This window comes from Astatotilapia calliptera, chromosome 17 (genome assembly GCF_900246225.1).
Source record: "Astatotilapia calliptera chromosome 17, fAstCal1.2, whole genome shotgun sequence".
In the NCBI taxonomy this organism is placed as follows: domain Eukaryota; kingdom Metazoa; phylum Chordata; class Actinopteri; order Cichliformes; family Cichlidae; genus Astatotilapia; species Astatotilapia calliptera.
In genome coordinates this window covers 19204915-19232877 of record NC_039318.1, presented here as the reverse complement: position 1 = coordinate 19232877, position 27963 = coordinate 19204915, and the positions used below count along the sequence as shown (strand labels likewise).

Sequence of the window (27963 nt, the reverse complement as noted above, 5' to 3'; positions counted from 1 at the left end):
GCTAATGGAGGAAGAGGAGGGGTGGCTAATGGAGGAAGAGGAGGTGTTCTGCACAGTTGAGTCCAGAGGAGAGGAGCGGCCGCCATGTTAACCAAGAAGCCCGTAACCTCGGTCCTTCCGACGGGTGAGCATACCCTTTGTATCCGACAGAAGGCACCTGAGCCGGGCCACGGTTGAGGAGATGCCCCAGTGTTTCTCTGGCTGTCTTTAACGGCAGGTAGTGAGTGAGACACGGAGGAGCAGAGCGGGGAGGGCTGGGGACTGTGCTAGCTAAGTGGCTCCAGTACGAGCAGCCCTCCAGGCTCGCCTTTTTCGGTCTCTGCTCTTTAAATTAAGCATAAAAGCTGGGAGCTAGCTGGGCTGACAGCGGGAGAAGTGAAGGAAGGAAAATCAGCTCTGTCCGTCAGGTTAATTTTTAGCAAACAGATGAGAAGTGACAGCAGCAGTAGCTTTTCCCACAGTCTCTTCTTGCTCGGTTATTCCTTCTGCTCTCCGTCAAGCTGCCTTTGTCACCGTGCTACTCCTCGGTGTCCTGGCTCTCCTGGTGCCCTGTGTGTGATGTTAGCTTTGCTGGTTTCTGTGTGTTTTGCGTGTTTTCCGTTGCCGGGTAATTCTTGGCCTCCGGCTCCACGGACAGAAATAAATCTTCGGTCAGAGGTCAGTTGGTATGCTCCACATTAAAGGTATGGTTTCCCCCTCCTATCACTTCCTAAAATCTTAAGGAGCTTGACAGCCTCACGCTGAGCGTTACAGCTGATATTCTGCCTTTATATTCATATAAGGATTCAGTGGCTTTGTGCTAGCATGGAAGCTCTTCATACACTCCTGGCGTCTGTGTTTGAACCATTAATACGAGATTAATTCTCTCTCCAGAGGTTTGACGATTGTGCTTGGTTTTATTTTTATTTTTTTTTATCATACACTTAATGTCAATAAATACTTTGATGGTTGGAGGCAGTTTCATTTTGCGTGATGAGCCTGATTGGTATATTAGCATTGCATTAATGCTGTTAGTGTGAGGAAGTCACAGCAGAAATTACTTATGGTATAAACAGATTAAAGGGCGTAGCCATCCATTTCTGCGTGGACTGTTGTTTTGAAGCCTGAAGGTTGGCCATAGTGGTTATTTTGAAGCTTTATTAGCCATAAACTCCTTTATTTACACTGATGCTATTTTTGGCTGGTGTATTCATAGACTTTTGGACATGTTGGATATAGACAGCCGCTGGTTTTTGGTCTGCTGTTTTGAAGCCACAGCTTTGGCCCATTTAGATGTTTTCTTGAAACCGGATGTGGGGCAGACTTGGGAAATTGTTAGCTTGGTTAGCTACTTTAATACTCTACTACTTTAAACCTTTGTTGCTGTTTTTGTTTGTTTGTTTGTTTGTTTGTTTAAGGACGTGACCCTATTTTGGAGCAAATGTATAATATGTACAATTTACTTTCTTGTTAAATAGGGTGCTGAAAAGGCATTTAAAAATATTAATGAGTTGTTAGCTGATGTTAGCGCTTGCTAGCATCATGATATTAAATGGAGTTCTAACTTTTGCTCATGGAAAATGTGTTTATATTTGAGCTAGGAAGTTGTTAGCTAGCCTGGTTAGCGAGGTACCAATTCACACTGTGATATAAAATGGTAGTCTAATCTTGGCTAGTGAAAATGGGCCTTAAATATACACACATGGATGTAAAAGCTAATGGTAGCCACAGGAGGGGTTACCTAGGGAACTATTCAGCAACTAGCTTGGTTGACAAGGTGATAACCAGGGTTACTGGGTTTTGGAAAACAGGCTTTATGTTTTGCTTATTGAGGTTTTGGAGACTCTTGACCACTAACCATGTGACTTAACTTATCCACCATTCTAGATGTGTGATAACTAAGGGAAGGGATCAAGTAAGTCCCCGATCACCCCAGTTGTGAGGTGGAAAATGAATATCATTTTTGTGAGCAATTTGTGGATTTTTATGGCAATCGTTGGAAAAATGATCGCTAAAGTCAGTCACGTAGGTCCCCTGGCAACTCACCTGTTGCTAGGGTAAAAGACCCCGACTAGTGTGCAAAAAACTTGTGATTGCTGCAGTCACAGTTTCAGTGGAAATGAATTGACTTGTGTACAAATTTCATCCAGCTGCTAAAACGCTGAAAAGTGCGACACAAAATGTAAATGGAGGTTTACCTTTAAAGTAAAAATTACACCTTTAACTTCATTTTTACTTTTCGTGTTTTGTTTTTTTTTGTCAGTGTTGTAAATCGAACAATTTCTGCAGTCTCTCATAGTATAAGGCCCTTACTGGTCACCTGTGGCAATTTTATTTTGACTGTGTTGTTTACTGTCGTGTACTGTGGACCATACTATTTTTACTCTTTATCGTACTGGTAGCACAAAACAAAAAAATCCTTGTGGGATTTTTTGAGCATTAGTAACAGTCACACCAGTCTCAAACAACCCTTGTTTAAGAGTAGAATCACATACACAAACTACAGTCCCAGACAAAAGTTTAAGATCACTTGGGTGGGATTTGTATTTTGCATTGTTGGATCTTAACAAGGTTTCAAGTAGAGCTTCAACAAGAAGAAATGGGAGTGAGACAAAACATTTTTTTGAGGATGCAATTTATTGAAAACAACGCTTAAACTGAAACAGGCTATATATACACATGTATGTGTATACATACACATGCATGTATGTACGTCCTTATGGCATCTGAGGATAACGTAGGGATGTGTTGTGCAAGGTGAAACGAGTATTTCTTGTTTTCAAGATTTGCTCTTATTAACTTGGCACAGTAGTAGTAGTTCTTTTGACTTCCTTGATTGGTGTTGGCATATACCTCATTTTGGTAATAATATCTAGGTTTTGTTGTGCTGCCTGTTTCTGTTTGTTTTTACATAACAACCCAACTATTGTTACTGTTAAGTTGTTTTTCACAAGTTTATTTCAAACTGTGTTAACTAGAGCAGGGCGATATGGCCAAAAATATTTATCACGATATATATTTGAAAATTTGCGATAACGATATAACCGACGATATAATTGATGCGAGACAAAATACAACTCCACAACATTACTAGCGCAAAAAGACAACCTTCCATTTATTTTCACTTAAACAAGAAGCTGGTTTTTATGTACATTAAAGCTTTATAAAAATGTAACAGTGCAAATGCAAATTCCTTGCTGAAAGTTTAACCAAAAGGCATTTCCAGTAGAAATGGGCTGACATATCCTGAGCAGAACCATGTATAATATCCACTGAAGTTAAAAAGAGGTGCTTTGCAACATTAAACTGCAGTGTGCAGTACGCATTTTTCGGACCATAAGGTGCACGGGATTATAAGGCACATTAAGCGAAACAAAGCAGTCAGATAAATCAAACTTTATTAAACTCATTCTTCTTGCTTCCTCCACTTCTGTACCATTGATTCATTAATGTTGAATTCTCTGGCAGCTGCTCTATTCCCATGTTGTTGCAGTATATTAATGACTAACCTCGTATTGTGGATGGATTATCTCAGTTGTTCTCCTGACTGAAGTTTGGTCCATTTACAGCATCCTGCCATGCGATTGCATTTGTCTCTAACCATGAAGAACCTTCACGTTAACTTTTATAAGTGGAAAAGTGTTAGTGTTCGTCCTCCAGCTTCACTGTTTATGTTATGCTAACATAGCTGTGTCGCTAGCGATCACGTAGCACATCATTATATACCAGCTAGCCCAACTTCAGTAACCCTACAAACGTCACTGCTGTTTAGTTTCCTGTCTTCATTTATGTTGGAAGTGATAGCAGAGCTGTACGTTTGATTTTTTTCAGAAATCTCTGAGTCAGAACATGCTATATCATGCTTAGGTAACTAGCGAAACTAGCGAGCTAACTTCCGCTAGCTTCCTGCTAACTTCTAACTCCGTTAAATGTAATAACTTTTGTTTTCATGGATGCCTGGAAGTTAAACTTTATAGTTACACCTGGTAAAGCAGCAATGCTGATCATTTTATTAAAGATGAAAGAATTTAGACAGTTTTTAACTCTAAGTGATGCTGCAGTGTTGTTTGACCTGAAGTATACGGAGTTTAGGACCCAGATTACTCCCAGATTTAAGAGCATCTTAGTCCGACAAATACGACAATAACGACGGCTGCTTGCATGTTCTGCAAAAAAATGTGCTTTGTTGTGTATCTGACGGACAAACACCAAACCAGTTCCACATCACGGAAGTTGCACCATTTTTACAAACCAATTCTGGTTCATCTGTTTCACTCAACAATCGGCCATGTGCGTATGAAAACAAAGGCACTGCGCATGCGCGTTTTACTCCCATTCTATCGCGATATTTCATTTTCCTATCGTTGCCTAACATTATACCGGTATTACCGTGAACGGTATAATATGGCCCAGCCCTAGTGTTAACTCATCTTCACTCTAATTCTACAATAAACATATTTAAAAGAAATATCACGTGCTTCATGAAATAAATAACAGGTAATTTAACCTTTTTAGGCCTCATATATACAGCAAGGTGTATGTCAGGCAGTTGTGCCAAATTTATTTGAAGCTTGTCTTGTGGATAATGTAAGGGTGTTATGTGTAGTAGCATGAAGTATATGCTTTGCAATGTATTATGCTATCTTTAGGAACTAAGACATTGCAGTTGAGTTTGATTGCACATTGCTGTATTCAGTTACAGTGATGTAAACAGAGGCAGGCAGCCAGATGTAACATAGCTCTGATATTATTGCTGTCATTTGCTCAAAGCCAGCGATGTGCTGTCAGTAATGAAGTTTAAACAGTGACTGATACAGAGTATAATTACTCTGTGATCACAGTCCTGTTTTTGTCATTTAAACTGTCAGACTTGTAGCAAGCTTTCCCTGCTCATCCCTCATCCTCGTCTAACCACCTGCTTTATAATCAGTTCATTAGCTGCTTGAATCAGAGTCTGTTTCCTGCTGTGTGCTGGCAGTTTGTGCCAGTTCATGCACTGTTTCCAGATCTGTGTCCCAGTTTCTCACTGTACACCAACAAGCATGGGGTGGATGTCGTAGTGTTGACGCTGCGTGCTGACAAATGTCTGTTAAACTGGCTCTGCTGCAGCAGCACACGGGGTTTTAAAAGGTGCTTTTGAGAGGAGGGCGGAGTTTGCAACTGTCTCGGTTATCTGTGTCAAAGCAGATGGTGCCTGGTTATCAGAATACCCACATTCAGAGAGTTTCTGTCTTTGAAAACATCACAGCTGCTTGTTTACAAGTAGTGCTGATCATCACTCTCGCAGATAGATCGACAAACCTCGTTAATGTGGGTTTTTACCAGCTGCTGCTAATTAACAGTGATTCTGAAATGGAAAGGTTTGGATGTCATCGGGCTGATTTGTTCTTGTTTTCCATTTGAATGCACTACTGCTTAATTCTTGTTTCTTAACACGAGTTTTCCCAGTTTCCCTGTCTTTATCTTCATGTATCTGAGTGTCTGTGCCATAAAGTGACTAGTTTTGACTTCTAAAGGGCAAAAATAGGTGAAATTGTGAATTTTCTGATATTAATTTTCTTGGTGATTTTACCCAGAAATCAGGTTTCAAAGTCCAAACAGTGAAAATGTGGCAGAATTTGTGGCTTTAAAATAAAAAGATGCTGCTGAAAGGGAAGTGAAAAGTAAAAAAGGCGAGGCAGCCTGAATAAGTATGATGACGGCATCCGATTTCCATAATTAAACAGAAACATGAATACCCAGCACATACCTGCCTCCTGAGGCGATAGGTTGATGCTTTAGTCCAGCTCTTGGTTTAACCGCTGCTCTTTAAAAGTAGAGTTTGGATGAATTACAGTTTGAAAAGTCTTCACATGTGTGACTGAACAGCAGCAGTACAAGTCAGTTTACATCTTCATGACTGAAACAGTTTGTTTACCCTCCTGCATAGTAATGTTAGCACACCACCAAAGGAACAGCAGCATGTGTTGATAAAAACATACAAGTAATTAATGGCTTTACTGCAATTTTTACACTTTGTAAAGCCACCCAGGTTCTGTTGGACCATTTGGCTGAGCACTTTTGGTCCCCGGGCTGCATGTTTGACACCTCTACATTAGTGGATTGCCCAACCAGAGTCCTAACAGCCAATCGGCAGCTTCAAAACTGAGGGACTTTGACTCCACAGCTGTATGTGCTGCTAAATTTGGGTGTCATTAACACCCAGCCATGGGCGTCTGTTTTTAAAAAAATTTTTTTTATGATACTTCACTCACTATTTTTACAGTGTTAAAAGTAGGGAATAGTGTAGAAGTTCAACTAAATATCAGTGAGTCATCTACAGGACCCTGTGAGGGACAGCATGCTGTGACTTTGGGAGCTTCGTAGTTTTTTTTTTACCCACATCTTTTATATCTCCAGCACCTCTGCTGGCTTGTGACATTGCTGAGCGTCACAGCGCTGACTTTCCCACTCGACCGGTTGAGCAGCATGCCGAGCATGCCTGCCGGCTCTCTGGCATTTCCAGCTCGGTGTTGAGTTTGCATTCAGAGCGCTGCTTTTCCACTCCGGTAGCATGCATTTGTCGGGCTCGCATCGAGGCAGGCTGTGTGCGCCTTCAGTACAGATCCCTGTTACACTATCAGTACGTGTTGCAGGAGCCCCTGCAGAGTTGATGAAGGGCTGAGAGCCCAGCAGGACACTGGATGGTCTGAGTTAGAGCCTGAGCTGCTCTGCAGATTTAACCTCTGCTTTTAATGCTTTTATTGGCTGATAATTTTATTTTTCTGACTGAAGCAAGGACTTTAACCCTTTAAAACCGGTCGGAGCGGGCACGCTCCGTTTTGTGTAACTATTTTTAAATCCCTGTAGAACTGCAACCACGTAAGCTAACGCAAACATTTTTTTTGCATATGAAACCGGAGGAGTTGTACTTACATCTTATGCCATCAGCTTGTCCTTGGTCACGGTTCCCTTCCACACATAGCTTTGCAAAAACTGCATAAAAAGCGCTTGCAACAACAAAATCATAATATTCCAGAAACACGCTTTGCCAATCCGATCAGCTGTTCGTAACACTTCCTACGTTGGAACAGACGTCAGCCCGAACTATCGCCTATCCGCCATTACCTGGCCCGAAACCGAAAGTGATGTCACTTTCGCGGAAATGTATTTTTATTTTACCATCAGGGCCTCATAAGCCTATACTGGTGTTTTTAAAAGTTATGTTTGACTTTATGACTTTCTTTGTCATTTCTGGGATGCTTAGAGCTCAAATTGCACTGCTGGAAATAGTTTATTTTGATGCATATGCTGTTTTTTTGCAAATTTGCATTGTAATATTTATTTTCATTTTTCCTGCAGTATATAAAAATTGGTGTATTTCAAAAATAAAACTATGAAGACACTTAAAATAAATTTCCTGTGGTGGGAAACTATTTTGTGCAACTTTTTTGTATTTACAGTTAAGGCTGCTCGATTATGGCAAAAATGATAATCACGATTATTTTCACTGAAATTGAGATCGCGGTTATTTGACGATATTTATTTAACCCTTTAAGACCTACTATAGAACCAAGTCCGCCAGAGCTTATATTGTTTTTTTTTACATGTTATAGTGCCATTTTTGGGAGCATTTCAATTTGCTATGCCACTGTTATAGCCCATATTTTAATAATATGTATGCATTAAGTCCATAGTAACTACATTAATTGCAAAAAAGTGCAATAAACTACAAAAAAATTGAAAATCGTTTTTGGTTGTTTTACATATATTTCTACTTGAAGAAATTTAAGAGGTTTATCCCTCAAAACTTTAAATACAAAAAAGTTGCAAAAAATAGTTTACAACAGGAAATTTATTTTGAGTGTCTTCATAGTTTTATTTTGGAGATACACCAATTTTTATATACTGCAGGAAAAACGAAAAAACAATCCTATGATGACGTCACTTCCGGTTTCGGCCAGGAAATGGCGGACATGCAATAGTTCACACTGACGTCTGTTTCACTGTGGGAAGTGTTACGAACAGCTGATCGGATCGGCAAAGCGTGTTTCTGGAATATTATGTTTTTGTTCCTGCAAGCGCTTTTTATGCAATTTTTGCAAAGCTATATGTGGAAGGAAACCATGACCGAGGACAAGCTGATGGCATAAGATGTAAGTACAACTCCTCCGGTTTCATATGCAAAACAAATTATTGCGCTAGCTTACACGGTTCAGGTTCTATGGGGATTTAAAAATAGTTACACAAAACGGAGCGTGCTGCTCTGACCGGCTTTAAAGGGTTAACAATGACTTTAAAAAATAATATAAAATAGTGTGCAACACCACTGAAGTTTTTTTTACCTCTCTTTTCAACCAACGGCAGTCACTCTCCTCTCCAAATAGTTTCTGCTTAGCTTTCAGATCTTCCTCGGCTCCTCTTAATCAGCAGTCTCCAACCTTTTTTGCGCCACGGACCGGTTTATGCCCGACAATATTTTCACGGACTGGCCTTTAAGGTGTCGCGGATAAATGAGGGAGGGGCTAATAATCGGCTCAGTCATTTTTAATGATCGTTGAAAGTCCAGATCGTAATCGTGATTAAAATTCGATTAATTGAGCAGCCCTATTTACAGTTTTGAGGGATAAGCCCCTTAAATTTCTCTAACTAGAAATGTATGTTTTAAAAAAAAAAAAAAAAAAAACGATTTTCAATTTTTTTTTTGGAGTTTATTGCACTTTTTTGCAATTTATGTAATTACTATGGACTTAATGCAGACATATTATTAAAATTTGGGCTATAATGGTTGTATTGATGTATATCAACTTGAAATGCTCCCGAAAATGACACTACAGCATGTAAAAATATAATATAAGCTCTGGCGGACTTGGTTCTATGGTAGGTCTTAAAGGGTTAAGTTTCTTTCAAATTTGTTAAGTAAGAGTTGTAGTAAACATTAGGAGTCAGCTGATTTCTGTATTTTCAGGCCTGACAGAGACATGGATTATAAGTAATCAGACACTGATAACAAATATACACTGGCATTCAATATTAAATCTAATTGTCCACGTTCAGAGTAAAAGAAAAAATGTTTGCAAAGTTTATTGCAATGAATTGCAGCTAAACTAAAACTGTTTCCAAGTCGGCTTCAGAAAGTATCGCTGTACAATATCTGCTCTGAACCTCTGAAAAACACTATCCATCTTATAAAAATGGGGTAACCATCAGTGCATTTTCCTCGTATGTTTCCTCTTATTTATAAATGTATTTCAAGCTTCAGTAAATTAAACTGTATGTAAAAATAAAAGTCGTTTTGTGATCACAGTCGTGGTGATTTTCCTTTGGGTAAAATCCATAGTCTCTTTGATGGATGTCAAAAATGGTTATATGCAAGAAAAAACAGTTTTCACAGTGAGGTATATTTCTGTCCGTGTACATGCTGTCATAATGTGCAGTAAGGGCTCTCTTTGCTCCGTTGTTTCTCCATGATGAAATGCCTTGTATGTGTTTTTGTACAGTTTCTGTCATCCCTGGTTGTTGCTGTTTGCTTTTGCTCATTTCCTGTTTATTATATTTTATGAGCCAGATGTGATAAATATGGCTGAATCTGTCACTTTTACATGTTGTACTGCGTCTTCTTAGATAAAAGTCAACAATAACAGTAGTATTAAAGCACTTTCATTTTCCACTAAGAAACAAATATTAAACTTTGAGCTGTTTTTTGTGGCTGCCTGCTATCTTAGCTGCTAGTATGACCGTCCATTCTTGTTGTTAGCGTAGCTTTGGCCACTGTGCTCCTTTTCTCTGTTTGTGATTATGCCTTGAGCTTGTTCAAATTGCTTGTAGCAGGAGGCCGTGGGTAGCCCTGGCATGTATTTCTTCAGGTTGGCTGTGTCTGCCATAGGGCCTGGTCTGTCAGTCAGAACAGGTTGTTAAAGTTTGAGATGCTTCGGGGACAGACGCCTCTGTCTCCACAGTAAGGTGCATTCCTCAAGTATTTTTAGTGTAACGTTACCTACCGTCATGCATGTTTGCCATTACTCAAATGCTGTTGTGACTCAAACAGAGAGGATGTCATGTTTATTAGCATCTTTGGCTTCAAACAGCAGCTTCGTTCATTTACTGGAACTTTTTCAGACTGTGGACACTTCTGCAAGCTAATTGGGTTTTACTCATGACAGGTAACCAATAATCGAACCGGAGATCTTTTGTTTGCTATGCTTATGCTATGTTCTGATCATTGAAAAGTCTCAGCAAGTCTCTGTGTGGCCAACAACAGACACACATTATGCCCATATCGTGGTCTAAACCAATCAGAGATAGTCAAAATTAAAAGTGCCTCAAAAGCTTCGAACTGAATATCTTACTTGGACTATCTGTTTATTTTATATATCTTGAGATATTTGAAGTTTAAATTTCAGCTCACTGAAGCACTTTAAGCACAATAACTTTTTCAGCACTGTATTTTTCGGACTATAAGGCGCACTTAAAATATTTTTATTTCCTCAAAAGTGCGCTTTATGTATGAATTTTGGTTGTGCTTACTGACCACAAACTGATTTTATGTAGTACATGGCGCTCAAAAATCTGTCAAAATGTTTTAGTATGACTTTGGTAAGCTACGAAGCCGCACCGCTTGATGGATTGTTGGAGCATTACAGCTACTGTAGTCAGGAGAACTTTGTGTTGACAATAGGGCTGCCTCGATTAGTCGACTAGTCACGATTACGTCGACTATCAAAATCATAGAATACTAATAGTCGACGCGTCGTTTGAAGCTTTGTAAGATCCCAAAAGACACAGGAATAAGTAGTAGGATTTAAGAGTGTAATAACGGACTGAAACAGAAGATGGCAGCACTGCATGTACAAGGATGCCAGCTGCCGTTAAACCCAGAAGAAGAAGCTGTGTCCGGTATCGTAGCTGTGTCCAAATTCAGGAACCGCATCCTTCTGTGCTCACATTTGTAGGCCGATTACGTTACAGCGACACGACGAAGACGGTCCAAATTCGAAGACTGACAAATGCGGCCCACAAATGTGCCCTTGATTTCCCCAGATTTGAAGGATGGGTCGGGTGTATACTTCGTGGCCCAGCCTATCCCAGAATTCATAGTGTGGCCCTGCTCAATTTTCAACTATGGCGGCTGCTAGTTAGTTTTAATATTACTGTTATTATTCTCTCTGGGTCACAAAATAAATGTGTAACATATTTTGAGGCAAGGATGTAGCTGTGTAAACTTGAAATATCTGCTCAGTTTATCAAGACACCGCATATTTTCAAAACGTCTGTTACCCACCAGCTCGATGGCTAGCCGGGGTTCAAGGCTCACTAAAGCCGGTGAGAACACCAGACTCCCAGCAAATCGTTTTCAAACCCACCGCCGTCTTTCGCTACTCAGGTTAAACATGATATACAAGTCACTTAGATAACTTAAAAATGTTATTGTTTGGCTTTTTTCAGTATTTTATTTGTTCCTGAGTAAATCGGTTTGGCTGAGATTAAAGTTATAGTTTTTACACAGCAGAATAAACGTCAAGCAGACAACAGACTTGAGGGGGGGGGGGAAGGAACAAACTATCTTATCAAAAATGATAATTGGAAAAAAAAAAAGGAAACATGCCTGCGGTTAGGGCTGCATGATTAATCGTTAGAAAATCGCGATCTCGATTCATACTTATGTGCGATCTCATTTCCAAATTACGACGATTTAAAAAAAAAAAAAAAAAAGAAAAAAAAAGACGACGACGATTGTACCGCATTTTGATCCAGGACGTAATCTGCATGAAAACAAGCGCTCACTCTTCCTGCTCAACAAATGACAAGGGCGGAGCCTTATACCACGTGATACAGAAGCTGTGGTGTGATGCTAAAATTAGCAGGGAAAAAACAACGGAGAGCACGTCAGGGATGACGAGAAAGTGACAGGAGAAAATCCGTCCCGGTCAACCACCAAAACATCAATAACAGGAACCTTATACAGCGCTTCCCTATACAGGTCGAACTTTCACAGGCACAAAGAAATTACGGAGGCTATCACTTATCACCTGACCAAAGATATGGCTCCCATCAACACTGTGCAAAACGAGGGATTTAGGAAAATGATCAACACCCTAGACAAACGCTACACAGTGCCGTCCAGCAACTATTTTTCTATTATTTTGTTGCACTACCTGCTCTATACACGCAGTGTCGAGCAACGGTGGAGACGGGATTTCAAGCAGTACAACATTTTGCAGCAACAGAAAAACGTGAGACATTTGTTGTTTTTAATGTTTATTTATTGTTTTTATGTTCAGTCTCAACTGTTATGGAGTTGATGTGCAGTTAATAAGTGCAATAAATATTTATACTGGAAAAGAAAATCGTGAGAGAATCGTGATCTCAATTCTAAGCCAAAAAATCGTGATTCTCATTTTATGCAAAATCGTGCAACCCTACCTGCGGTGTCAAACATTTCAATCATTCATTTCAAATCCTCTTTTTTGTATGTCCATCTTCATTCAGCTTTTTTTTTTTTTTTGTTGTACGTTAGCCATTTCCCCCCAGTCCTTCAAAAAGTGTTCTTCCGTCAGTTTCAGTTTATATGTAAAGTTCTCCATCTCCATAATGTCCTCCACTGCTTCTTTCCTGGTGTCTCTGTCTTAAGCCAGTTTTTGGTGATGGCCTTCTTTGCTGTTGAAAGGAGAATCTTAGCCAAGTAACGATCCTTTAATGTTTCTGCATTTCCAGAAAATGTGTGTATGGTCTGGTTCATCCCATCCACACAGCCTCCAACACTGTTGTTGGGGGCGATCGTGGCTCAAGAGTTGGGAGTTCGCCTTGTAATCGGAAGGTTGCCGGTTCGAGCCCCGGCTTGGACAGTCTCGGTCGTTGTGTCCTTGGGCAAGACACTTCACCCGTTGCCTACTGGTGGTGGTCAGAGGGCCCGGTGGCGCCAGTGTCCGGCAGCCTCGCCTCTGTCAGTACGCCCCAGGGTGGCTGTGGCTACAATGTAGCTTGCCATCACCAGTGTGTGAATGTGTTTGTGAATGGGTGGATGACTGGATATGTAAAGCGCTTTGGGGTCCTTAGGGACTAGTAAAGCGCTATATAAATACAGGCCATTTGTTGTATATTGGTTTGTTTATTTTTAATCTTAGGTGTAATAAAGTAGCAAATTTGATTTTTCCAGATGAATTCTCTCCACTTTAATGATTGAGTTGTATTCTTATGTTCTTTCCATGTTTCATACCACACCTTCTCAGTGATTTCTTCATCCAGCTCTTTCCCATTGTCCAGTTATATTTTAGATAGCAAGGAGCAGACGGCTGAGTTTATTAAACTCCACCGAAACAATCTGCAGTTGTCATTAAAATTTAATAAACCATCATCTTGTCTTTATTTTTAGTTAGCACATACCTTAAACACTTAAAGCTGTAAACTAATGATAGTTATATAAGAGCAGATGCATGCTGGTGCAATAAGCTGTACGTTTTATGTCCAATGGATGCATGATCTGATTAGTCGACTAAGTGCAAAAATAATTGGTGACTAATCAACTATCAAAATAATAATTTGTGGCAGCCCTAGTTGACAAGATTATTAATCATTTAGAAATCAATATTCTCTGTATGGACAGCAATTTAAAAAAAAAAAAAAAAAAAAAAAAAAAAGGAATGTGTAAAGCTGCGGTGTTAAGCGATGCGGATGAAAAATTTGTTTGCACCTAACTTTTGTGCTGGTGCACCTAAGAAAGGGGGGAAAAAAAAAAAGTTGGGCGCAACAGTGCAACTGTGGCAAAAAGTTAGTCTAGAGCCCTGATCTGACTACAGTGTTTCTGGCTAACTGATTAAAAGTTTTTTCCAATAAAATGTAATCAAATAGGCAAAAATGGCGGCTTTTTAAAATCCCAGTGTGACATAAAAGTTTTAGTTTTGGACTAACAAAAATTAGTCCACAGTCTCCGACTTCATCATGCAGTTGTTCGGCGTCCTGCGTCATGCCTTGTGGGCTTGCCGATGTGGTTTTGCCTCACCCTCCATGTCATCCTCATTAGCGGGATTAAGTTTGGATTAGAGGCGGAGAGCAGCAGTACGGTCCATCTGCCTGCTTCAACTTGCACCGACACATAAAGTCACCGGACGGTGGCCTGCAAGGGTCCTCTTTGTTTATCCATTTATTGCTTCCATGACGAGCCAGCGGAAGATTCTGATTTTCATTTCCAGCTGTTCGGAAAATATTTTAATGATCTGGAGCTTTCTGATTCACCGATGATTGAATTATTACAGAAATAAGCTCACAGGCACGACTCAACATAATGGGTGGGTTAGCTTACTGATCAGCCATCTAAAACAGAGTTTGGGCTGTTTTTGTTGAAACCAACTTTACTTGTGAAATCTGATAAATGCTGATTTTACTTCAGAATGAGGCTTTAAAAATATTTTATCCTGAGAAAGTTGAGCATCTACATGTGATATTTCCCAGGTAGCACATGGAAGTATCCTGTACCACGTCCATCTGTGCTGCAGGCATTTGTGTCTATAACCTCCTGAAACACAATCTGAAGCTCACAGCGTAAAGTCCTGATTGGCTGTGTGGAGGCGAGAAGAGTCAGCCACTGAACTTCTCTTTGTTGCTTTATGTTTTCATTTATTAGTTACGTTTCCCGTGAACGACCCAAAGTGGCAGAGAAGACTTGAAAACTTTGACTGTTGTTAGACACCTTTTCCCTTTAAACTCCTTGGAGTCCTGTCACCGTTTTCGGGGGTTCAGGTCAGAGCTGTTTGAAATCTGCGTATTAACCCTGTGCAATCAGTATGTGGTAATGTTTGGCCTGCTCTTGTTTATATCACTGGTTCCCCTTTAAAAGTGATGTGAAAGTGACTGCTTTGCTCCCTCAGAGGCAGTTCTTAAGTTAACAGACTCTGCTGGTTGCTGAGTTTTGATTTCCTGCTTCTCCTTTTTCACGTCGTCACTCTGAGTCGGGCCGTGAACCATTGACAGCGGCAAAAGCTGATAAGTGTCTTGTTTAAAGTCCAACATGCTTTATCACCCAGCGGCTGTTTAAACTTTTGGCTCTTCAGTTAAGAAGACACTGTGACCTCTGACCCGTGCATCGTGTTGCTGTCGTCATGTTGCTATTAAAGAAGGTGAAGCTGCAGAGGGAGAGGCAGAGAGGTAGGCACTGTGTTGGAGATTACGAGGCTAAATTAAAACCTTCATCCTCCTTAGACTCTATAGGACTGACTCCAGAATGAACAGGATTGCTTTGGGTCAGTCCAGTCCAGAGCTATTTGAAGGCATTTAGCAGGACGGTCAATGAGCTGTTTACATGCGGACTGGTAGCTAAGCTTTCAGCCACTTCAAGCTTTCTTATGCTGTATTTACATGGTACTGTACAGACTGCAGTGTTTCCCACAGGTTTATTTTTGGCACATGTGTATGTTTGTGTATGTGTCAACACAAAGTTTTTACACATTCGTCACCTTTACATGTTTCGGGTACCAAATTAATCTTGGACAAAAATAGCATTTCCAGCACCAGTAACCGTTAATTCTGCGGTTTTAATCCCTACCTGCATTTTATTTGCTCTGAAAACAGTTATGTACAAAATGAAAGGAGAACACGGCAGGTCCGTACAAAGACAGACTTGACGAAAAGGCTATCTTCGCTCTGGAGTACTGGAAGAGAGAGGGGGCAGCGACAGTCGCTTTTTCCAGTGAAAGGGATTTCTTGTACCACCGTGCATTTCGGGATTTACCCCGCAATCCAAGCCCTCCGTTGCCTCTTCGTGACTTCGGAAACATGACTTGAACAATTTTTCTTCCACGAAGGAATCCGATAAAAACCAAATTGCTTTACCCGTTGGCTTCCAGTGGCTGTCATGCGACTGGCTATAGCAGTTAATAATACAACAGCTTCTTGCCATTTTTTGTGTCTGTTTATCTCGGTGTGACTGCTGTCTTGTAAAAGCCTGTGCGCGCTAGCCACTTGTACCCACAATCCTTTGCGGTTTTACCCTGGAAATGACGCCACATTTTCGATCGCTATACAAAATGCAGTTTTTAAATGATTATTTCATTCATTAAGAAAAAAAAAACATATCCAAAGCTAACTCATCTCATGTGAAAAAGTAATTACCCCCTCTAAGTCATAAATTAACTTTTATTGTCTGATTTCTGCCAGATCTGTTGAATTATTAAATTGCTTAAATAGAACCTGTATGATAAAGTGAAGTAGCCTAAAAGATCTCAAAAAGCAACAAATCATCCCAGGATCTAAAGAAATGGATGCGAAAGATCTGCTGGTCTGCTGCCGCAGCTGGTCTGCTGCCGCAGCTCATCTGCTGCGAGTTTCAACGTGTTTTGCATTCAGAGATGCTCTTCTGTATACCTTGGTTGTAACGAGTGGTTATTTGAGTAAATACTGCTTTCCTGATTGAAGTTCAGCAGGTCATCTTGACCATGTCTGAGTGCTTTGGGGTGCTGCTGTGTGATTAGCTAATTGGATAACAATTAAATAAAAATAAATGTTAGAAGCAGTTTACTCGCAGCAATTCAACTGCAAAAACCAGAAGAACATCATCTTTGTTACCTTGTGGCAGCGTGAAAAGGGTTTTTGGTGCAGTGATTAGATGGTACAATACAAACAGGAAATGTACACAAGGTCAAAGACTACAGCATCACAGAAAAAAGCTGTGGAGTCAGATTTCTCTTGTTCCAGGAAATAAAAAAGAAGATTAAGAGTTAAGTTTATTCGTACAGCTCTTATCAAATGCAGATAACTTTCTTTAAAATTGAGAACTGGGGCATTAAGCTGTTTGAGTTTTATCAGTTTTATCAGCATGTCTAAGTAGGTAAAAATTGAAAATGATATACTAAGCTAATTCAGATTTAAAAATAAGTAAGTAAATGGTGATATTTTTATGACAGTTTTTTGCAAGAAAAGTTACAGATTAACTTTTCTTGCAAAAACTGCATAAAAATCAGCAGATCTTCACATATGTGAAGCTGCGTCTGTAGAATGTTTACAGATATTGTTTCAAGATATTTAGTTAATAACTGTAGCTCCTGTGCTGCTGGAATAACTGGAGGTTTTTCCATTCTTCCCATTCCTCCACCATGGTGTGAATTCAGCTCATTTTATCTTCGTAGACAGCACAGTGCTGAGTTGGTCTAAAACCTCTTAAAACCACAGTTTTAGTCTTCATTTTCGTGATACTGCCCAATAAAGGTTGTGTAACTCGTCAGGTTTCCCATCTATGACTTAAAAAAAATCCATCTTGGCTTCCTCCTGAGGCTAAAACACTCAAATTAAGAAACTTTTTTTTTTTTTCCAAGCATTTTCTTTTCTTTTTCTTTTCTTTTCTTTTTTTTTTTTTTTTTTTTTTTTTTTGTTTGTTTGTTTGTTGTCCAAGCAGGACTAGTTGAAACACAGGCATTGGTCTTTATGATGTAAAAGGCATTAAAACACACATGACAATAACAAAGCTGTCATATAATCATCTTTTCTCACTCTTTCAGGCAAAACGGGTGAGCCGGTCTACTCTCCCGGTCACAACGGCTCTCAGGCCACGTCGCCTGCCGCCCTGCCCCCACTTCGCAACAGTAACCACCATCATTTGACGGTATGGCTGCACACTGCTTTATCATTTATTATTTTCACTTCTTTGTCATTGTTGTGTTCAAAATAACACATGTGAAGAGCATAAAGCGGATATCATGCCTAAGTATCTGGACTTCTTCCTCTTGATCTCAGAATCTTTAAAACTTAGATGAACTGTGAGTAGTTTGCTCATTTAGGTTTAACCAAAATTCACAAACTGTGTAAATGTGCTTTGATGAAATTAGTACTCAAACTGTGTTTTCTTTTACCAAAATACAAAATTTTTCTTCCAACTAGGCCAATTATGCTTTACCTACTTTTAATGTTTGAGGTGACAGTGTTGCTGCAGTTCTAGGAAGCCCTTATTATACAAAAGCTTTCAAAGAGCCGCCTGGTAAAACAAACGGAAGAAGAAAAAGACTATGAACCCTGCACGCAGCAGGCTGTCAGGGAGCGAGGGGAGAGAGCAAGCCATGCGCCGCCCTAATTGGCTTTATGTGAACGCAGGTGAGACTCGGTAGTCTATCAGCACAGAGGATGAACCACAGAGCAAGGGCAGGATAATAATGATGATAGAAAAAGTTGAAAAAAAGCTGCCTAACAAGGTTTTGAACAACGATGGTAGCATGCAGAAGTCATTCAGATCGCTCTATCAGAATCAGAAAGTCATTATTTATCCCTAAAGGGCAATTATTTTATATTTGTTTATCTGCTCTTGGCTCTGTGTGATGTCACGAATAGGGAATGTCACTAATAAGGTCATTTGAGTACCTCAGACTAGTTTATATCCTCTTTTACTGTGTGGTTCTCCTTTTTTTTTTTTTTTTTTTTCTTCCCTATTCTCTTTCCGCTCTCAACAAATCGGGGTTGATGGCTTCCCCTCCAACAGTGTCTTCCTGTTAATAGGGAGTTCTTCCTTTCCACCATCACAGAGTGCTTGCTCACAGGCAGTCACCTGACCATTGGGGTTCTTTACCTTACAATACACATGAAAATTAAAATTGAGCAGTCTGCTGAGCTGAATAGAAGCTCCACTCTCCTCCTGCTGTTCAGATCTTCTGTTTGTGGGAGGCTGCCAATCAGGAGATTAAAGGAAGTGGATGAACTACACCAATGTAGGGGTGGGCGACATAAACGATATACGATAGAAACGATATAAATTTGGCTAACGATAGAGCGTTATAGTCAAAATCTCTATCGCGCATGTTGATGATGTCATCAAGCTGTGCCTGTTTTGGTCGAAAGCATCGCAGCGTGTCACCACCCGATCCGTACCAGAAACCCGATCGGTACCCCGCATGCGTGAAAGGTTTCTACTTCCGGTCGTAGCGTTTTACGATAGTTATGAGTCAGAGTATCTGTTAAAATGTTAAGAATAACAAGTATATCTTAAAATGTTTGCAATAATGAAGCATTTCAGTACAATGTAGACAAAAACGAAAAATAAAAAGAAAGTTACGGATCAGGACTCTCCGATCCTTACTGCGCATGTGTAAAGTCTGACCGTACAAATCGGGTCTACCCGATCCGTACCGCGCATGTGCAGATGTTTTCTTCTTCTTCTATTCGTTTAATGGCAGTTTACTCCCCAGTGTACGAGGATACCGCCACCTGCTGACCGAGCGAATAAACCCTATTATAAACTGAATTATCGTCATTACAAACGTGTGTTAAATCTGATTTAGTGATAGTCGAGTGTGTTTATGCTTGTCTGTGAGGAGAGGATTGTTGGAATAGTGATGATGATGTCCGCTATCACTGTCAATTGTCAGTAAACACTTCATCTGGCTGATGAATCTACACGTGAGATATTACAAAGTCTGCATTATTAACTCTGTAATTAGGCGCCATTCTTCTTATTTTACGGCGCTGTTGCTCAATCGGGGAACGCTCTCTGTTGAGGAGAAAAGCATGAATTTCTTTGTATACGGATTATCCATTGTTTAAATGTCCCGGGCAGTCGAAAAGGAGGCAGAGCTGTTGAGAAATGCTAGGAGCTAACTGGGCGATAACAGTATCATTCAAATATATTGAATGTCGCAATGTTGGCAAAGAGAGGAAGTGACGTAAGATTTGCGCATGCGGGGTACCGATCGGGTTTCCGGTACGGATCGGGTAGTGACACCGCGGCTAAAACCATTATCATCTGCAAATTATGGCGGGCGACAGTCATAGTAAAGAGATGAAGCACTTTTGAAATATGGGGAAAGCCAAAAACTGCGCTTCCTCCACTTCCGTAACATTGATTCATTAATGTTGAATTCTCTCGCAGCTGTTCTATTCCCGCGTTGTTGCAGTATATTAATAACTAACCTCGTATTGTGGATGAATAATCTCAGTTGTTCTCCTGACTGAAGTTTGGCCCGTGTATAGCATTCTGCTATGCGATTGCATTTGTCCCTGACCACCAGAATCTGTCACGTTAACTTTTATTGAGTGGGGGAAAAAAGTTAGCGTTCATCCTCCAGCTTCACTGTGCTAATGTTATGCTAACATAGCTGTGTCGCTAGCAATCACGTAGCACAACATTATATACCAGGTAGTCCAACTTCAGTAACCCTGCAAACGCCACTGCTGTTTAGTTTTCTGTCTTCATTTATGTCGGAAGTGGTAGCAGAGCTGTACGTTTTAATTAGTTTCAAAAATCTCTCAGTCAGAACATGGTATGAGATGTTTAGGTGGAAACTAGCGAGCTAACTTCCTGTTAACTTCTAACTCCGTTAAATTTAATAAATTCTGTTTTCATGGATGTAAAACTTAATTGTTACACCCGATAAAGCAGCAACGTTGATGATTTAATTAAAGATGAAAGAATTTAGACCGTTTTTAACTCTTAGTGTTCGTTTGGCTTTGGGACCTGAAGTGGACGGAGTTTTGGACCCAGATTGCTCTGCGAAGCTCCTCACTACGGCAGCCGTAATGCTCTGACAATCCATCAAGCAGTGCGGCTTACCAAAGTTGTACTAAAACATTTTTTAACAGATTTCTGCACGCCAAAATCAGTTCGAGATCAGTAAGCACAACCAGCATTCATACATAAGGCACACTCTCGATTTTTGAGGAAATTAAAGGATTTTAAGTGTGCCTTATAGTGTGGAAAATATGTTATACAGAAGAAAATAATATATCGTGATATATATCGTTACCGCACGTGCTTCAAATTATATCGCAATATGAATTTTAGGCCATATCGCCCAGCCCTACACCAATGCCTACTTTAAAATAAATACCGTAACTGTGAAGCTGTTACCAAGAAGAATGTGAATCTGATCCAGTTTAATTATAAACATTAAGTCTGCTAGTGTGCCTCAGGTACATGGTTTTATTCTGATAGTCATCAGCAGGTGAATAACAGAAAAAGTGATGAACAGATTAGCGGCAGATGTTCTGCTCAGACCTTTGTGGTCAGCAGCTTCGTGCAGGTCGTGATTTTTTTGAGTTTGATTCAGATTCTGCAGCTCAGGGTTTTGTCCCGTTCATCTTGGCTCATCGTTGGGAGAAATAAGCTGGTGAAGTCATCTGTCGGTGTTGGCGTGTTAGCATACTGTTAGCGCCAAGAAGCAGCACTTCTGTGCACCAGCCTGCTGCAGCCACATGGCTAATAATAGCCTCCTGTGCCAGGATGCTTTAAACAGCTAAATGGTTTATAGGCTGGTGTGAAGAGCAGACACACGCACACACAAGACTAATGCTATAAAAGAAATAATGCATCATTTATTTGCTCTGTTTATTTTATCGCCACTTTTGTACACGATAATGACGTTTCCTGTGGCACGTCAGTGGAATCTCTTACCAGACATTAACATTGATGTCCAGGACGGCAAATCGGAGGCTTCTTATCACTTGGAAAAAGTCACATGTTTAATCAAGGAGCAAATATTAATTGTCAGAAACTGATCTTCCAGCCTCAAGTAATTTACCTGCATTAGTGTGCCTTAAATACAGTGTGCCTTATGGTCTGAAAAATATGGTACACAAAAGAAAAAATAAATAAAATTAGAGCTCAGCATATAAAAACATTAAGAATTTTATTGCATTATATTAATGAGGGCAACCTAACGACAAGTGAACCCTGGAAGAAATAAAATCTTATATTGGGGCAAATTCTTTAATCACAGTTGACTGATAATTCTGTACCGGCAGTTTTTATTTCTCAGTAACGATTGAAATGAACAGAAATGTTGATTATTCTTCAAAATAACTGCCTGAATATGTACCTGGACACAATTCAAGATGGGTGTCCAGTGGCTAACCTTTCACCTGAAAGAACTCATTTCCCAGCCCTCTTATATAAAACCATTTAAAAACATGGAAATATTACACCTAGCTTTTTTATGTATGTTTAATAATAAAAATAAATAATCTGCAGATTAATGAATAATGGAAATCCTTGAAGGAAAGAAGCAACATTTGGCTGACTGAGTCGAGGTGTAGTCAGGTAAGGGAGGAGTCAGCAGAGCCACATGTCATCTTATATGTCACTGTAGCTGCTGAGACACACACACAAACCTGTTTGTGTGAGTGTTTCATCTCCTGATTTTCATCCTCATGTTTGTGCCACCGTGTCCTCAGCTGCCGGGTCACGAGAACACACACTTACTGTGTTTTTGTGTTAAGCACCAGGTCTTTGAACCAAGCCGCTCTGCCGTGTGTGTGTGTGTGTGTGTGTGTGTGTGTGTGTGTGTGTGTGTGTGAGTGTGAGAAAGCACCTCTGTTATCTGAAAGGACCCAGGTGTGCTGGTCACCACAGCAACGGGGAGTGACTCAGTGAGCAGGAGACAAAGGGAGACAATGAGACGGAGACGGAGGCGCCTGTTAATCAGAGGGGGATAATTTCCCGGACACAGTTCATCTTTCCGGGAATAGTTTTTGTCTAATTCACTCATTTCTGGGTGTTAATTATCCACGTTTCTCTGAGAGCGCACGTCCAGGTCCATATTTGGATGACACGCATCAGAAAATGAATAATTAAAAGGAGAAAAATAAAGTCCCAGAATCTAAACTTAAACCAAAGACGACATAAGTGGTCATAAAGTGGCCACCTGCTAGTTACTGTTTTTAAATAAACCTCGGTTTCCTCGGCTCAACTTGCAGAGGACTCTCTCTTATTTTTAGCCAATATTTCCCTCTGTTTTCGGTCAGGGAGGCTCTAAAGTTGCGATGTCGGATGCCGTCCAGCTGTCATCGCAGTCGCAGGGCCATGTCACTCAGCTCTATGAGGAGAACACCAACAAACGCCCGGTGCTGACCTCCCAGCCCAATGGGCTGGCTCCAATCAGCTCGTCCCGACCTGGCTTGCCGCTGCCAGACCGGCAGACCTCGACGTCAGAGCCTGCCCACCACCACCGCCAGAGCAGCGCAGCCTCCAACAAGTCGACGGACAGCAAGCCGAAGGTCAACCCCATGACCCCGGAGCAGGCCATGAAGCAGTTCATGTCCAAAATTTCGTCATTCGAGCAACACGAGATGTTCAGCTATCCCGAGGGTGAGTGTCCCTAACCACTCCGCCTGCAGATGGTCGTTCTGATTGATTAGAGGTCGGGTGTATTGACAGGAGAGAACCACCAATAACTGATCAATCATCTGCTTCCTCCTCAGTGTATTTTGTTGGCCAGAATGCCAAGAAGAGGCAGGGGGTCCTCGGTGGAGCCAACAACGGGGGCTATGACGATGATCAGGGGTCTTACATCCATGTACCACATGACCACATCGCATATCGCTATGAAGTCTTGAAGGTCATCGGCAAGGGCAGCTTTGGACAGGTATGACTGCTGACCCCCCCCTAATTTCCTGTTTTTTTTAGTCTCTGAATTTTTTTTCCTTTTTTTTTTTTCTTTAAGATTATTTTTGTTGACTTTTTATTAAATTTTATTTGCGGTTATGTTTAGTTCCTGACTTTTTAAGAGTGATGACAAGTTTTAGCGTCTTTGTGGTAATAATTTTTAACCTTAATGCCTGCAGAAGATTCCAGATGATGTTGTAGTTTGTAGCAAAGACAGTAGAGATGGTTATTACACAGCTTAGCAGCTGAGCTTTGTTTGCTTTATAAAGGAATGCCACGACAAAAGGAGCTTTTAGTTATCAGGTTATGAGTCTTCATGTTTAATTTTAAGATGAATTTTTTAATAGAGAAATAACAGTTGTAGAATAGAACCAGGAAAACTATGAATATTAAAAATATCTTTGCATACTCTATTCCGAGACTTTAGTTGGTGGGGGTTTTTTGGGGTTTTTTTTTTTTTGTTTTTTTTTTGTTTGTTTTTTTGTTTTTTGACATCAAGAATATCTAATCTAAGATTAATGACGGCGTCATGCTCTTCCTTTTCCTCCTGCAGGTGGTGAAGGCCTTTGACCACAAGACTCAGACACATGTGGCTCTGAAAATGGTCCGCAACGAGAAGCGCTTCCACCGGCAGGCAGCGGAGGAGATCCGCATCCTGGAGCACCTGAAGAAGCAGGACAAGGATTCGAGCATGAACGTCATTCACATGCTGGAGAACTTCACCTTCCGAAACCACATCTGCATGACCTTCGAGCTCCTCAGCATGAACCTGTACGAGCTCATCAAGAAGAACAAGTTTCAGGGCTTCAGCCTCCCGCTGGTCAGGAAGTTTGCCCACTCCATCCTACAGTGTCTGGATGCACTGCACAAGAATCGCATCATCCACTGCGATCTCAAGCCCGAGAACATTTTACTGAAGCAGCAGGGACGCAGCGGCATCAAGGTCAGCTGCTGTAAACAAATCAGAGGAAAATCCCCTTTCTTCACTTCACAGACCCTTTCAAACTGCTTCTCTTTCTCTCCTCAGGTCATAGACTTTGGTTCCAGCTGTTATGAACATCAGAGGGTTTACACCTACATCCAGTCCAGGTTCTACAGAGCACCGGAGGTTATTCTGGGTAAGAAAAACACTGAGAAAACTGAGAGCAGCGTTTCCTTTCGCATATGGAAGACAAAATAAACTGGCACGTTATAAGTTACTCAATAAAGGAATAAAAGCCATTAAATAAAAAATAATATTAAAAATATAGAAGAAGACTGAATTTAGGGAAACTGATTTAAACATTTTAAATAAATAGTAATAAAATATATATAAAATTACGTATTTAATTTTTAAAAAAAGGTTTTTAACCAAACTAGTCATCGCTTTTGAGCTCTGACAGCAGAGGTTTTTTTTTTTTTCACTTTTAAGATAATGTACAGAATAAAAGCTTGTTATTCTGACTTTAAATGAGAACCAACCAGCGACTTAAAAAAACAAAAAAAACCAACAACGAACGTTTCCCTTTAAAATTAATGTGCATCAAGTTATCTTTGCAATTTAATAATAGATATAGTTATTATTACTTGCATTCTGATGTTTCAGGAAACTCTTGAAAGCAGTTCATCGCAGGAAACGGTCTTTGGACTTCCTGAATGTGACTGCTTTACTTTTTGTTTGACCGACTAGCCAATAATGACACAGGCTGGATTTGATGGTGACCCTCTTTCTTCTCTTCCAGGCTCCAGGTATGGGATGCCCATCGACATGTGGTCTCTGGGCTGTATCCTTGCCGAACTGCTCACTGGTTACCCCCTGCTGCCGGGCGAAGATGAAGCTGACCAGCTTGCCTGCATCATCGAACTCCTGGGAATGCCCACTCAGAAGCTCCTTGACGGCTCCAAGAGAGCGAAAAACTTTGTGTCATCAAAAGGCTACCCACGGTACTGCACCGTGACCACGCTACCCGATGGCACCACAGTGCTGAACAGCGGGCGCTCGCGGCGGGGAAAAATGCGCGGCCCCCCGGGCAGTAAGGACTGGAGCACGGCGCTGAAGGGCTGCGATGACGTGCACTTCATCGACTTCCTCAAACAGTGTCTAGAGTGGGACCCGGCACTCAGGATCACGCCCAGTCATGCGCTTCGGCACCCGTGGCTGAGGAGGCGGCTTCCAAAGCCTCCGTCAGGAACCACGGCTGGAGAAAAGACCTCATCGTCCAAACGTGGCACGACCACTACTGATGGCGCCATCACCTCCATCTCAAAGCTCACCACCACGTCATCCTCCTCAAAAACCAGGACTAACTTAGCAGCTATCACGGACGCCAACGGAAACATCCAGCCGAGGACAGTGCTGCCCAAACTGGTCAGCTGAGAGTGAATGCACCCCACTCGCTGCAGGGAGGATGGCAAACCAGCCGAATAAAATGGTTTCGTCCAGTTTGACAAACGTTTGGTTTTTCAGCGTTGTTGGGGTGCATTCAGAATAAACACGGCATGGAAATGTGCGGATTGGCTACTCCGCCGCACAAAACCCAGTTAGATGAACTTGCTTGCGTTCAGGAATGCCTCAAATCCTCAGTTTTACATTTTGAGCAGTGAGACACGAAGTAACCGCACATTGTTTGGACCCGACTGCAGCGCCACTCAGACAATCAGAACTCACTATACCGCTCTGTAGCTCCAAACTCACAAACACATCAACAACATGGTGCTGACGGGGGAACAAGGCTGTTTTTAAAGCGTTTTTAGTACAGAATCTTTTTAGCTGGTTTGATTAATCAATTTAACAGCTTCAGTCTTACAAGGTTATATCCAAACACAGTGTAGGGCCTTATGAAGGAGGTTTATGAGGTTAACTGACAGTTAAGTTTGATATATCCTTTTAATTCTAAAGGTATAGTTGTGCAGTGATTAGCTTTCTAGTCTTTGTTTTATGTCAGAGTGGAAAAAAAAGTTTGTTGGGTTTTAGTTAGGGGTAGATTGGTGGTGTTTGTTAAAAGCCCAGCAGAACCCACTCCCTGCTAGGTAGCTAACTTTGTTAGTTAGCTTTTGTTTTACAGTGTAGCTAGCCTTTTTTTTACCGTGCTAGCATAGTGCCTGTCAGCTGGCTAACTGCTAGCTGGCACTGTTTGTTGTTGGACAGCTACATGTTTCTTAGCTGTCCCTTTGCTAGCTATTTACCTTTTGACTGGCTAGCAGTTAGCTTAACAAATTTTAAATCTGTCAGCTAGCTATAGCTGGCTCCACGTTTGCCTTTTTTGGCAGTCTGGCGGCTAGCCTTAGCCGGTTTTTAGCCATAGCTCGTTAGCTCTTCACTGCCCAGCCTTACGAAGCACAGACAGAATGAAAAAGATTTTTAATATCTACACTTTGTTTTTTGATGGGGATAAAATAATGCCTGAAAAGAAGGTTTGAAGTAAACAAGTACCAGTTTTTTCCTTTTGTAATGAATCAAAACTGAGCACTGAGGGCACGAAATGGGGTTTGAGGGAGAGGAGCTGGTTTAATAGTAACATTATAAACCTCACAGCAAAGAGCATGGATTAAAAAAAAATACATTTAATGTTGTAAACCAAAGGGGACAGTGAAGAATTTTCTTAAATAGCCATTTTAAATAGTATTTAATAATAATTTGTCATTGTATAGAGAAAATAAAAGATGATTGTTGACCGTTACGCGGTAGACGTATCACCTGAGCCCAGGAAAAAAAAGTTTATCTAAAATTAACTTGTACACAAATCCTCATGTGCAACAAAATGAGTGTAAGCAACTTTGATTTTCAAAGTACCATAGGTTTACTAAGCTCCTCCATTTGGTTTTTCTCAAAGTATGGCGAGGTTGTTTTAAACCACAGCCTTTAGAGCCATTTGGAGCATGATATGTAGTGAATACCCTTTTAAAAAAGTAACAAAGAATAGTTAAGGAGCATCTACGTCAGAATGGATCGAGCAATAACATCTAAAGTTCAGCCTTTTCTTTTTTTTTTCTTCTTTTTTTTTTAAAACTTGCGGCAGTCAGTGAGCGATTAAAGGTGAATACCAATGGGACCTAAGCATAGTGAGCCACTGCATCTGGCCCTGAATGACGCAGTAAAATTACAGATTAATTTAATGATTATTGATTATATAGATCCAAAAAGAAGTACATTTGCTGATACACGGATCAGAGTTAATTATTGAAAAATTTATAATGGGACGGGAGATGATTTTTATTTATTTGCGACACGTTAATATTTATTAATCTAATCTATGTATTACGTGCAGTTTATACTGTATACTTGAATGTGTGTGAGCTGAATGTATGTACTTGTGCGTGTATGCGCGTGCGCAGTATAAAGGGTCTTTTTGTTTGTTTGGGTTTTTTCTAAAGCTTGTTCCCTCAACCCTGCATACTTTTACACACACACACACACACACACACACACACACACACACACACACACACACACACACACACACACACACACAGAGCTGTATCTGAACGCACTCTAAAACTTAGGAAGATGACGACTAGGAGAAAAGCTGGCCCACAGTTGGCTGTGTGCACCATCAGCCTGGTGATGTAATGTAGCACGCAGGAAGTGGACGATGATGCTCAGAAGGAACTCTTGTTTAAAAACAAACAAACAAAAAAAAAAAAACAGACACTACCTGCTCCACCCATCTCAGGGG

The 27963-nt window shown here is 40.7% G+C and overlaps 1 protein-coding gene across 2 annotated transcripts; it reads left to right on the top strand.

The window, feature by feature from the left end:
* Positions 1-27932, top strand: dyrk2 (dual-specificity tyrosine-(Y)-phosphorylation regulated kinase 2). Of its 2 annotated transcripts, none has more exons than XM_026146684.1 (7): positions 1-124; positions 17445-17548; positions 22669-23011; positions 23125-23288; positions 23862-24251; positions 24336-24426; positions 25030-27932. In XM_026146684.1, exons 1-7 carry the CDS (start codon positions 85-87, stop codon positions 25662-25664), a joined length of 1767 nt encoding a protein of 588 aa, XP_026002469.1. In that variant the 5' UTR covers positions 1-84; the 3' UTR covers positions 25665-27932. The 2 variants fall into 2 exon arrangements, with proteins under 2 accessions (XP_026002469.1, XP_026002470.1); XM_026146685.1 differs by lacking the exon at positions 1-124 and adding an exon at positions 133-683.
* Positions 27933-27963: the final 31 nt, after the last annotated feature.